At 30.6% G+C, this 13,082-nt stretch overlaps 1 protein-coding gene across 18 annotated transcripts in view; it reads left to right on the top strand.

Moving 5' to 3' along the window:
- Nucleotides 1–11,757, top strand: part of Syp (synaptotagmin binding cytoplasmic RNA interacting protein) — a 30,342-nt gene extending 18,585 nt beyond the window's left edge. For 6 of the 18 annotated variants that reach the window (XM_072901255.1, XM_072901253.1, XM_072901254.1 and 3 more), the window contains 3 exons: nt 535–683; nt 5,172–5,337; nt 7,458–11,757. In XM_072901255.1, coding sequence (XP_072757356.1) covers nt 535–683; nt 5,172–5,337; nt 7,458–7,705 — 563 coding nt within the window. In that variant the 3' untranslated portion in view covers nt 7,706–11,757. Of the gene's footprint in view, nt 1–534; nt 684–4,490; nt 4,612–5,171; nt 5,338–7,457 lie in introns of those variants that run through there. The other 12 variants (XM_072901264.1, XM_072901263.1, XR_012047591.1 and 9 more) reach the window with 11 other exon arrangements.
- The last annotated feature ends 1,325 nt before the right edge of the window (nt 11,758–13,082 follow it).

Here is a 13,082-nt window from a genome sequence, read left to right as displayed (position 1 = left end):
CATTGAATTAAATAATTATGAATCTCTCAGGATTTACTATATTTAAAATATTATATATTATTGAATTAGATTATTTTTCTAAATTTGATAATAAATGTTTAAAATATTTCATGTATATATTGTAATTAAATTATTATATTTTATAGTCAAATTTTATTTGGAGTAAGTGAAATTTTCGGATAATCTTACAACTTTCTAGCTTAAGAAATATGATGGTGGTAGGATAATCAATATATAGTTGTCTGTGCAATACTCTTGTTATATAATTGTAATTGACAATGAGTATTGTTAATTATGTAATTGTGTCTTTGTTTTCTGAAATTATATTTTTTTCACATAAGTCATTTTATTTTCAATATATGATTAAATTTTTGTTTTTCTTTCTCTTTTGTTTTTGTTAATTATTGGCATTTTCAAAATTATCTTTTCCCGGCATGCCTTTTTTATAATATTGAAATAGTATTATTTTAGTAAGTTGCTAATTGGATATATCGTGGCTAAATTTGGGTCTATTTGTAATGTGTGTTTTTATAGATTATGATTACGACTATTACGGTTATGGGGATTATCGAGGTGGCTACAGTGATCCCTATTACGATGACTATTATCGATACGAAGATTACTATTTCGATTATGCACCGCCTCCGCCGCCTACCAGAGGGAGAGGCAGGCAGCCTCAACCGGTGGGTCGCCTTTTTTCATGGTTCTAAAATGTCATTTTTGTTTCTGAAATTATATATATATATAATTATTTTTTATATATATTAGCGGTAGTTTGACTGTGGCACAGTGTTCGCGGAGTCTCCTAATATGTTATACATGTTTCCAATTTACTTTTGCCTAGATCACTCTCTGCCTATATATTTTCATAACCTGAACGTGCAAATTAATGCTGACTAATTGGCTATGCGCTAGTTTAATGTGCAAGGAAATTGCACATTTTTAATGTATATTGATTTCATAATATTGTTAAATGCACCGCATTCACAGTATACGAATAATAGCACTCATCCGAGCTTTAGAGTTTTACAATGAATTTTAAGAAAAGAGAGAGAGGGTGAGGAGGAGAGAGAATAAATGAATGAATATATGAACGAACGAATAATTCAATATACTATGAATGAATGAATAAATGAACGGATAAACGAACGAACGAATGAATGAATGAATGAATGAATGAATGAATGAATGAATGAATGAATGAATGAATGAATGAATGAATAAATAAATAAATAAATGAACCAACGAATGAATGAATGAACGAATAAACGAATGAATGAATAATGAGTGAGCGAGTGCGAATGAATGCTGTTTAAAATACTGTGATGCATTGTATTTATAGAGATCCACACACGTACACACGCTCTCACACATACACGCACGCACGCATGTACACACTCGCACAAATCCCAATATGTATGCTATACTGATTAACGCCAACGCTTTAATACTAAAGTTAGACCCTTTAACCCGAACACGTTGCCACTTTCAAATTGCTTGCAAATCATATCTGAGCCATGGTAGACCCATTCTAAATTTTCAAGATACAGCCGGGAAAAGCAATTTATCAATAAAAAGAAAAAAAAAAGGAAAAGAGAAAAAACATGCAAAATAAAAACGAAAGTTTTAAATTAGCTTGACAGTTCTCTGAAGGAAGAAGATAGCACATTTTTATATTGTTGCAGGTTTTTTCCTAACCTTACTTTTCTCTCACTGCTACTCTAGCACAATTTCAGGGAAACTCCAGATGTAGGCAGAAAGCAGCGTACAGGACTTTTTCACTTACTCATTCACACACAACACACACACACACACATATATATAGAGATAAATATAAATATGGATTCATATATATATAAACATACGTATATACACATGTACATATATATATATATATATATATATATATATATATATATATATATATATATAAATTATATATAAATATATAATCCATATACGAGCAATTCACTGTTTTTTCTTCCTGTAGAGCGACGTTGCGTCTCGTGGCTCGGATATGATATACTTTTTCTATGTCAAGTTACAGGGTTATCCAAAATATGACGTAGGAGAGTGTATGGGTGCAAGGCGCAAAATTTTTTTTATTTTTATCATATTTTTATATTGCGATCAACTTTCTCTCTTGTTAATATTTCATTATCATTATACACAATATACTCAGTTTTATTATATGTTATATCCAGCGCTTGGAGATTCTTTCATAAGAATTTGGATACTGAAATGAAAGTGGCGACTAAATTTTTTTAAATTTTCAGCCGTGTTTTGTGATACTTTGTCAACGAGATTTAATGTGAAAAGTGTAGGCAAAGATATGTGAAATTTTAATTATGATATATAACATTTTCATATTTTTAAATATAAAAATATTTTTGTTAATAATTTTACTTATATTTAATATTTTTACGCATAAATTTGATAAAAAAATTAATAATCTACATTTACATTAACGATTACTTAAATTCTTTGTCAAATTTTTGATTTTATTTTTGTAGTATTTTGCATATTTATAGCGTTGTTAAAAATTACTAGCTGTTATGTGCTTTTTGATTGATTTCGCCATTTTCATTCTTGACTAATCAGTGAAAAGTTGCACGTGTCCATTTTTACATTAAAGAGTCTCTACTATGGATCTATAATATTCGAATTAAGCATCTCTATCAAATATAGACAAGATAGCATATCGGAGCAGAACGAAGAGAGGTGTAAAAGAAATCGGCATTTTTCCTCCGACATGTGTACTGTGCGCTGATAAAACCGTATAAAAAAGGAGCCTCGGATTACGCGAATGCATGTTGTGCGCATTCACGAAGGGGAAATACTGATTTGTTTTACATTTCTCTCTCTCTCTTTCTGCACGTTTGGACGATGATATATAGTCCATATATTATAGGTCCATGGTCTCTATCAGCTCTTTTTCCCGTATCATGATAAGATGTACATGTCGTAGTTGTTGTTTTAGAGAAAAGACAAACGAGACAAAATCTTTTTCAAATTATTAAAGTATCTTTATATTATTTTGCTTTTATTATTTATTTTTTTTCAAATGACAAATTAAATTTGCCATTTTTGAGAAAATTACTTTTTCCAAATATATTTTTAACGATCTATATTTTTATGTTGCTTAAAACTTGCATACGACGTGATTTTATCCATGTAATATACTTTTTCTATATATTTGGATTTTTCTCAAGATTATTTTTTCTTAAATTGTCTGTATCTCTCTTTTTCACTTAATATATTTGCATAGTATTATCGATTTTTTTTCTAATAATAAAAAATAGAAATAATATTGAAAACGAAATATAAAGCAGTTTTTTCCAAGAGATTTTAATAATTTGATGAAATCGATAAATTATTATTAGTTTTTTTTTTAATTTAATACATTTTGAAGAAAATTATAATATATATTTTTTCCAACAATATGTTGAATGGTGGTTATTACAGAGATATCACATATTTTGACAGTTTAAATTTTTAGAAACCTTACCATGAATAATTCTACTTGATTTTGTATTAAATATAAATTTGTAATCTGTCTTGTGGAAACATGAAAAAATTAGTACCAAGCTTATTTTGAATTAATTGCTTTAAGGTATGTAATTCCACAGATTAATAGGACATGTTATATTTTAATGGATTGATGGTTGGTATATTTTTATTTCATCGTTATATATGACAAAAATATTTTATTTTAAGGAAAAATAAATGACATGTCTGTAACATTCTTTATAATATTCTGGTCATTAAAAACAACGAAGATATTGAATTTGGATAATCACGTTAGCGAGATGTCTTATAATTATATACTATTTGACTCAACGTTTTGGAAATATTTATTGTTTTTTTATTTTTTTATTTTTTTTTTAATATTAAAGATACGAATATAAATAACAATCGTATGCATTAATATAAATTTTCTTTTTTTTTTTTTTCAAATCAGTTTTTTACAAGAGCATGGGAGTACATCTGTATACAGAGTATAGATGTACTCGCATGTTCTTATTATATTTACTTATTTTATATTTTACATTTAACACACACACACACACACACACACATACATGTGTTATAACTTAATATGTTCAGACTCTCCTAAAATAGGAGGAAAAGTTTGTCGCAAGTTATAAATAACAATGATAATGTCATGTGAATACAATTTATTCACAACTAATTTATTGTACACGTATTACCTAATTAATTATATTTTATTATCATTTGTAAATTATATTGTGAATTGTGCATAGGTGTGATAAAGACCACGAAGACAGATGACGGAATAGAGAGGATTGTGTCCCTCGTATATAGCACCAGTAAACACAACTCTTGCTTTGGCTCTCGCCGTTCCCACACCCATGTATATAAAATAATACCCATAGCTTCCGTGCTTAAACCAGATTTTTTTTAATTGCTTAATAATGTGTTGCGCCACTTATTTATATAATATGCCTTTTGGTTGAATTTTGTTTTAGCTACCAGTGCAATAGCTTGTGTCGCTTAAAAGTTCCTACGCCAACCAATCAGTTCGCTTTTCGCTTTACTACATTGGATAACTCTGCTAACTCCTACTGCTGTAATGTATGTAAAAATGTGGTTAGTAAATTTGGTTATAGGCTCTATCTCTTCTGTCGCGTCCTTCCTTTTCGCTTTCTCTTTTTCGCTTTGTCTTTTCGCTTTCTTTTTTTGTCTTTTCTCTATCTCTCTCGTTCTCTCTCTCCCTCTTTTTCTCTCTCTCTCTCTCTCTCTCTCTCTCTCTCTCTCTCTCTCTCTTTTCCCTCCTTTTCCTCCTTTTCCTCCATTCATTATTTTTTCTTTTTTCTCTGTTACTTACTAATCTCTTCTCTCGCTATGTTCATGATGTATATATAAAAGCCTTATATGTACATATATGTACATCTCTAAATATGTGAAATACGCATATATGTGTAGAAAATATTCCGATATATCGACTAATTTTTTTAATTCTTATCATACGTTAATATAATTATTAACTACATTTTTAAGGGCTACTACTGCAAAATATATTTAATTACATATAGGACAGAGGAAATAATAAGAAAAGAATGAACAATAATTTAATCGCAGATATAAATGCAAACAATTAATTATGTAATTAGATAGGGTAACAGTTTGGGTGTGTGTTTATTGGTCAGGCTGGTCGTGGCCGTGGAGTAGTGCCACGTGGCCGAATCGGTGGCCCGCAAGCCCGTGGGCCAGTCAGGGGGGGACGCAACCCCGCAGCTTCAGGGGTCCGTGGGGTCCAGCGGCTGGCCGCTCGTGGGGGGGTCCGCGCCAAGGGAAGTTTACCAGGTGAGGATGGTCTGTATCTCCACAATAAATCATCTTTTACACTGTTTACATTTAATCCCCGTTACATTTACACAAACACCATACATATACACAAGTTTGCTCTATTCTGAATTCATCGTAATATTTTTTACGTCTGAAAATTTGCATTGACATTTGCGTCTTATCTGTAATTATAATCGTCTAAAAATTCAATGTATCCTTAATAATTAATAATGAAATTACATATTAAAACATTATTGAAGATCCAGAGGATGTAAAAAAATAATAATTTATTGTTGGGATAAAAATTAGTAATAATAAGCATCGATCATTCAAGTATTGGATCTAAAAAAGTTATACATATATTATTTTATTCGTTCAAGTTTTATATATATTTTTTAGGGAATACAAATATTTAAATCACGATGTTATGTACAGAGTATTTATCGTATTCATGATTTTTGTAACATTTATAATAGATTGATAAAAGATTATATAAAATTGTTTTATTATCTACTTTGAGCTATAACAATAGACTAAAGTAAAAAATTGTCGAAAAAGTCAATTTTTTTGCAGTAAAAAATTAAGATTATCTTGAATATCTTGAATATCTTAAAATAGTATATTTTTTAGTATATAATTTTTTGCATAAATTTCTTGATACATGTATATTTTATTATAGTGCATATAAAAATATTACGGAGAAAAATATTAAATGGAATTATTATATATAAAAAATAGTTTATGAGATATTCTATAATTTATTTTAATATTATAATACGATATATATAGGACATTTCATTGTCAGTAAATTATTGATTTTTTTAATTAATTTTATCTGAAACTTTTATATGAGGAATTATTAGAAGAATCAACTTATATGAGAAATAAAATTACATATAAGTGAGGTGATTTAAAAAAACTCAAGATAACATAAATCTTCTACCGAAAAAAATTAATTTTCCATAATTTTTTAATTCTTATTTGTTGCTCATTTGAAATAGATAGTTTTATATATATTTTTTTTTTGTTTGTCGTAATACTCTCTTTTCAAAAAGTCATATTGTGTATTACATTACGCTAAAACGATACGCTACACGATATAATACAAATAAAACTTGAATTTGTCGTTAATAATAAAACGTAAATTTTGCTAGTATCGCTAGTATTGCTAGTTCTTTTAGTAGTGATTATTATAAGAAAATTTGTATTTTTTTTCGGCAAATATACATAAAGTTTTGTCTCTGCTATTACTATATTGCTATTATAGTACTAGCTATTATAGATCGCATCATTTAATGTTCGACATGAGTTTTCTTAATCGCTCTCAATAATATTTTTTTCACTAAGCAGCTTTCTATTAGTTATCTGCTTTTATTCTGCGATAAGTTTTTCAGCTCTGCTTCTGTTTTATAAAGAAAACTCAGATATTTTATGTACGTAATATCGATTATAATACTTGTAAAATATTTATTCTTCGTCCTTCTAATGCGAAGGTAATAGTTGCAATCAATTACTACAAGAAAAAAGTGATACATTGAATCTGTTACGATCACTATGCATTTTATTCGAGATATTTAATTATATTCTGATTCTCTTTACAGATTTCCTAATGATAGGTATTTTCAGTCCCCCTGAGGTTCTTTAAAAGTGTTTATTATTTAGATAATACATAATAATTAGTTTATTAGACTACATATTCCTCTACAGTGTCATGTATTTTTCACGTATTATTCACCTTACAGTAAACGATCCAATCCACCTTCCAATCAAGGTATCCGAGTCCCATCTACTTGATTGTAACAGAGCAGTAGGTTAGTTCTTCCCTTTTTATGACAGTATTTGTTCAAGGCCTTAAAATTTTATATAAAATCAATAGAATAGATCGAGTAACTTGTGTTTTATTTAATTTTTCGTGAATAAGCTTGCGGTCGTATCACTTCGATCACACATCTTTTGAACACACCACCATATAACACTCACACAAAAAACTCTGAATCTCTTTCATCTTCCTATATATATATGTGTATATATTTTCCAAACATCACGCACAATGATAAAAAGGATTGTAATTTAATGTTTTCTTTTTTTTTTTTATTTTTTTTCTTATATAAATATTTGTTTTATCACGATGGTGATATCTTTTACAGCAGGTAAACGAAAATTTGACGGGGGTCACCAGAACCAGGGGGAATCTAAGCGTCGCTTCCAGAGCAATTGGGGAAACCAGCCCCTCGCCCAACAACCACTGGGCAATGCATACGGATTGGCGAGTGTAAATGGTGGCAGTGGTGGTGGTGGCGGTGACATAAGTTTCGGAAATAGAGCCGGCGCGCTCGGCGGTGTTTCTGGTGATGATCACGAATGGTATCAAGACTCTTACCAGTCATGGAGCTAACTTCTACAATCTTGTGATGAAAAAATACGCACGCACGAACAAATGCATAGATAGATCGAAGCGAAAAAGAGAAAGAAGAAAAGAAATTAACATCAAGGGGTGTGTATGTGTACATGATGAGTGTGTGCGTGCATGAGAAAGAGAGAGAGAGAGAGAGAGAGAGAGAGAGAGAGAGAGAAAGAGAAAACGAGAGAGAGAGACAGAGAGAGACAGAGAGAGAGAGAAAGAGAGAGAGAGAGAGAGAGAGAGAGAAAAGAGGAAAGACATTCTATAGACGAAGAGAGGGAAAAAAATCATCCATTTATATTATTATCGTTCTTAATCAATTCTCGAGTAATTGTAAATGTTTTTTCATATTAAATAATAATACGCAGCAACTGTACTCTGCGCCACCACCATCGCCCGCTGTTGTTGTGATTATGTACAGTGATGTGCCACTGAGACTAATTATTACATCGGAGTGTGACCGCCCACTCACCCCGTACTATTATTATTATTATTATGATGATAATACTAATCTAAGTACCACTACTGCATTGTCACATTGTTTACTGCCAAGTGATGAAGATCAGTGATGTTGACATAAGGATTGTGATGGCTTGTATTAGTTAAGAGAACTCATGGAAGCCTGCGGTTTAATACATGATGCTGTTATGAATCTACGTGACGAAGCGTGTGTGTTAGATAAGCTGTGAAACGAAGAAGTAGGTAGCATGGAAGGGAAACAAAAATGCTAGGGAACAAAAGAGAGAGATAGAGCTGACAAAAATTTCCAAGATTGAAGAAGTAGAGAAATGTTGTAGGTATGGTTAGGCAAGCAGAAGGCACAGGGCGAGAATGCGATATTTAGCGAGCATGTGAGATGGATGAGAGCGTCTAAGACGTGTATGACTTGCAAGAAACGGGAGAAAAGGAGTTTTCTTTAAGCGGAATGTGTCTTTGTATGTGTATGTGTGCGTGGAGCGTGCCAAGTGCGCTACAAGACCTTCTATTGTTGGTCTATAAACGTGTACAGTCAGTGAAACTATTATTATTAAGAGTCAGGCAAAGTTTCGTGAAAGTAGCGAATGGTAAAACGTTGCAAGACAACGGTTCTGCGAATGTCTCCCAGATTAAGTTTGATTACAGTCAGGCAAAGGTTTTATTAAATAAGACAAAGAAAAGGGAAAAAAAAGAGTATTGCTCACTATCGTAAAGAAATCTGCTTGTACAGTAAATTTTTCAATGACAGTATCCGAATAGCCAAGACAAATTCAGATTCAAATCATAATATATATTTATTTGTTGATGTGTTTCTTTTTTTATAAGTAAAAAATTAAAAATTGTTCGTTGAAAGCAAATATCAAAGGTAAATCTATTACCTTTGAAGGAGAAGTAAAGAAAGAGAGTGTATTGTTTTTTCTAAATTTTATGTAAAAAATAAAAATTTGTTTTTTTTGTATTCTCTTTTACAAAAAAAAAAAAAAAAAAAGAGAGGAAACGTTTTAAAGATGACTGACTATGAATTTGATAATGATAGTCACGGATTGAAATAGGATGTAAAATCTAATGTTTACAAATGCATGAACACATACAGCACACATTTTGAGTGTTGACTTGTTGTTATTGTTAGCCTGTTAGTTAATTAGTAAGAGTTGTAAGTGCGGGCTGTAGTTGGTCCCTGTCCCTGGAGCCCAGACACCCCCTGTTCTGGATGATTATTTGAAAAAGGAAAGAAAAAAGAAAATATATGCAAATAATTTGTATTTTACACGCACCCCTGGAATATGAAAACAAATACGACATAAAGACGAAAAAAAAAAAGAAAAAAAAGATATTGTAATAACGGAATAACTGCATATCAGTCTCCTGTTTATTGTAACACACCAAACGAGATAACAACCGCATAATTGAAATGAAAATAACCGCAATATATATTGGCTCTAAATCGGATTTGATATAATAATAGAATTGACGGGGATATATATATGTAAGACAATATGGAGTCTGATTTTACACTGAACGATTATGCCATAGAGACCGACCAATCACAAATATAAAAAGATCGCATATATACATCACATTGTAACATGGAATCATCGTATATGATTTACAGGCTGACACAAAATATGAGAAAAATCGAAATCATAGATACTTTACAGATAAAACGTCTAGATGACGATTGTTCTCCCAATTACGTATTATATAAGCATTTTGTTAATTTTTATTCATGTTTTTACCGAAGTCTAATTTTTCTTTGTCATTGGTAGCGATGAATTCAATTCATCCGGAAGTAATGATTAGACGAGAGAAAAATTTCCTGTTTCTGTTGCGATCATTGTTTATACGTCTTGTCCCCAATCGTTGCGATCATTGTTTCAAAAAAAAAAAGAAAAAAAAAAGAAAAAAGTAAGGGAAAAAATTCGAGCAACTTGCGAAATCGCGGTTTGTATTGGTGATTTACTTTTCATTCCTCTCGTGCCCCCTTTTTCACCGCTCCTTTTTACTGATTATTCGCTTACCATATTTTATATATCTTTATCTACCTACTCTACTTACCTACACACCCTATTTATGAAAAGCATAATATCGAGGGTATAATAATATTAATATTAACAATATGATAAGGATGATATTGCTAATCATAATTGAGTGGGTTTTTGTGACACACATGATAATATTCCAACATAATAAAAAGAAGTCTGGTTTCTTCTGTGCAAAAAATTGTAATAAAAAGGAATAATAAGAACATGATAGAGAAAAAAATAAAGAAAAAAAATAAGGAAAGCAAAAAGATATGTTATATATATTACATATGTATACACATACAAGTACATAGATGCAGAGATACGATTATAAAGAGAGTTCGGCTTGCGGGGGCAAGGAATTATAACTTGGCTAAAGCGGAGACAGTTCACGGTGACGAGATTCTTAGACTGATCTAGGTACTAGTGTTTATCGATAATACCACCCGGCCCTGTTCCGGCAAAAAAGGCGTCCCAAAAGTATATTACTGTCGTATCTCTTTCCTATTTTTTTTTTTTTTTTTTTTTTTATCCCCATCTCTCCTTTATGTTTTTCCTTGTCCCACCAGTATCATCTTCCGATCCTCTTTTTATATTTTGATAATTGGTGTGGCAGCTGGGGTGCCTGGGAAAGAGGCGGGGGGGGGTTATCGGTCGCATTTTAGGATATTGCACCACACACACTGTGGCTGGCGATGCCGTAGCCGCGTGCGCGCGCCCTTCTTTTTTTATCCGGCCAACGCCCCGATTAATAATAATGATGATAATGATAATAATTATAATAATTATAATGATGATGATGATAATAATAATGATGATGATAAGATGGATGATAGAATTCGCAAATTTCCTTTTTTTATTCAAGACATCATTACATCATTCGGGGCTTATCATGTCGCAGTTGGCCATCTCTCATATGTCGGATGTTGTGTGATTCTTGGGTCGAAACGTTGCGAACATTAATTCAAAGCGGCCCACGAAGCACATGTTTTTTTTTTTTTAATTATATATAAATATATATTATATTTCTGCGAATATATGCATTTTTGTGACGTGATGTTATTTAGCACTAATTAACGAGAAAGAAGGAAATCGTACGATAGTAACGAAGGATTCAGTAAGAAAAACACCCGCCCCCAAACCCCCGAAAAGGAAAAAAAAAGATACATATATATATGTTATATTTTTTTGCGCTACGTATCAGCTCCGTAGCTATAAAACAAACGTGCAAAATTATTTTATCGCCAAATTATTTACATTACTGACAATTATAAATTGTGTTTTTTCGGATTCTTTATTATTCAACTCCTATCTACTAATTGCTTTGCTTTATAATTCCCGCAATTTTTATTTCTCCAAGTTGCCCCTAACTTTAGTGTGAAACGTAGTTAAACATAATGATTAATAATGAATTTACAAAAGAATGTTATAACATGATTCCTTTTTTCGGGCTAAGAGCTTGATTTGAAGTATCAAAGATTTTTGTGTATGACCAGATGTATTCTACATGTCTCAATAAACAGTTGTATGTGAATTACCTTTCTTAAATTTGTGCTGCACTTTATTTAACAACCTTTATTTTTACAGGGTGTCTACTCGCGCAAATCTTAAAACTCGTTCGAAAAATTTCTGAAAAATTTTTTTATCGCCTAGATATATTTTTTCATATAATGTTCATGAGCGACAGGCCAGAGGGATTTTTTTTTCAAAATGATATAAAATTGAAAAAAAAAATATTTACCCTTGCTAAATCCAATTCCAAGGATTAAAAAAATAATTTTGAATTTTCTCGATCTTTCTCAAAACTTGTTATTTTTGTTTTTTTTTTATTGAAAAGGTATGTTTTGACACTATAGATTTGAAAAAAATGATTAAAAAACAAGATTTTTTTACTCTTGGTATTTAAATTTTTTTTTTTAATTTTCAGATTTACTCAATCTCTAGTGGTAAGATTTGTAAAATCTTTTACGCGCACAATTTATAATGTTAATCAAAACTAAAAACGAAAACAACAAGTTAACATTTTGTATGAGAAAGAGTTTCTAGTTGTAAAATAAGTAGATGTGTTATTTCAAGCATGTGTCATGACGCAATCGTTCTAGCTGTAAAATAAGTAGATGTGTTATTTCAAGAGTTTCTTGTGACAAAGTGATTGATTGGCATAGTATTTTAAAGACTAGGAATTATATTTCATGGATACTCACGTATAGCCATTGGCTTTTTCTCGTTTTTTTTACTTTCTCGTAAAAGAAAAATTTGTCTAACAATAAGACATTTTCCGTTTTATCTTCAGGCTCTTCTAACAGTTTAATCAACCATTCATATATATATATCTATCACTGGAGTGTTTTTTTGACAGCAGTACTATTTACTCACTGACAGTTTACACTATATTTACATATATTTTTTTTTCTTTTTTATATAGTATAAAAAAATAGTTATTATTACACTTGTGTAAAAATAACAATAAGAATACAGAACACAAGGAACGATAAAATTAATTGACTTATCTTTCAAACAGTTAAGCTTATTTTATTAATTTGTTCGTTGTGTTCTGTACTCTTATTGTTGATAAAATATTAAAAATAACATACTATACTTTTTGAAAAAGTGTTATTATTTTTCGCGCGCAAATGTTTGTAAATAAATGACAGTGCGAAAATAAATATCAAAATCGATTAAAATCAATCAAAAAGTGGCAACAAATATTATAATCACGAAAACTATAAATTCTTTTATTAATTTTATTTCAATATGTATATCAGTACAGGCGCGAGGTTTTTGGACTTCAAATTTTCGCGCCATTTTGGGCTATCTCAACACGCTCTAGCGGCTGATTCTATACTGAATACTTTCTAGCAGTTCTGCTTATG

Source organism: Anoplolepis gracilipes, chromosome 10 (assembly GCF_047496725.1).
Source record: "Anoplolepis gracilipes chromosome 10, ASM4749672v1, whole genome shotgun sequence".
NCBI lineage: Eukaryota > Metazoa > Arthropoda > Insecta > Hymenoptera > Formicidae > Anoplolepis > Anoplolepis gracilipes.
The sequence above is the reverse complement of the archived record's forward strand: the minus strand, read 5'-3'. Positions and strand labels throughout refer to the sequence as shown.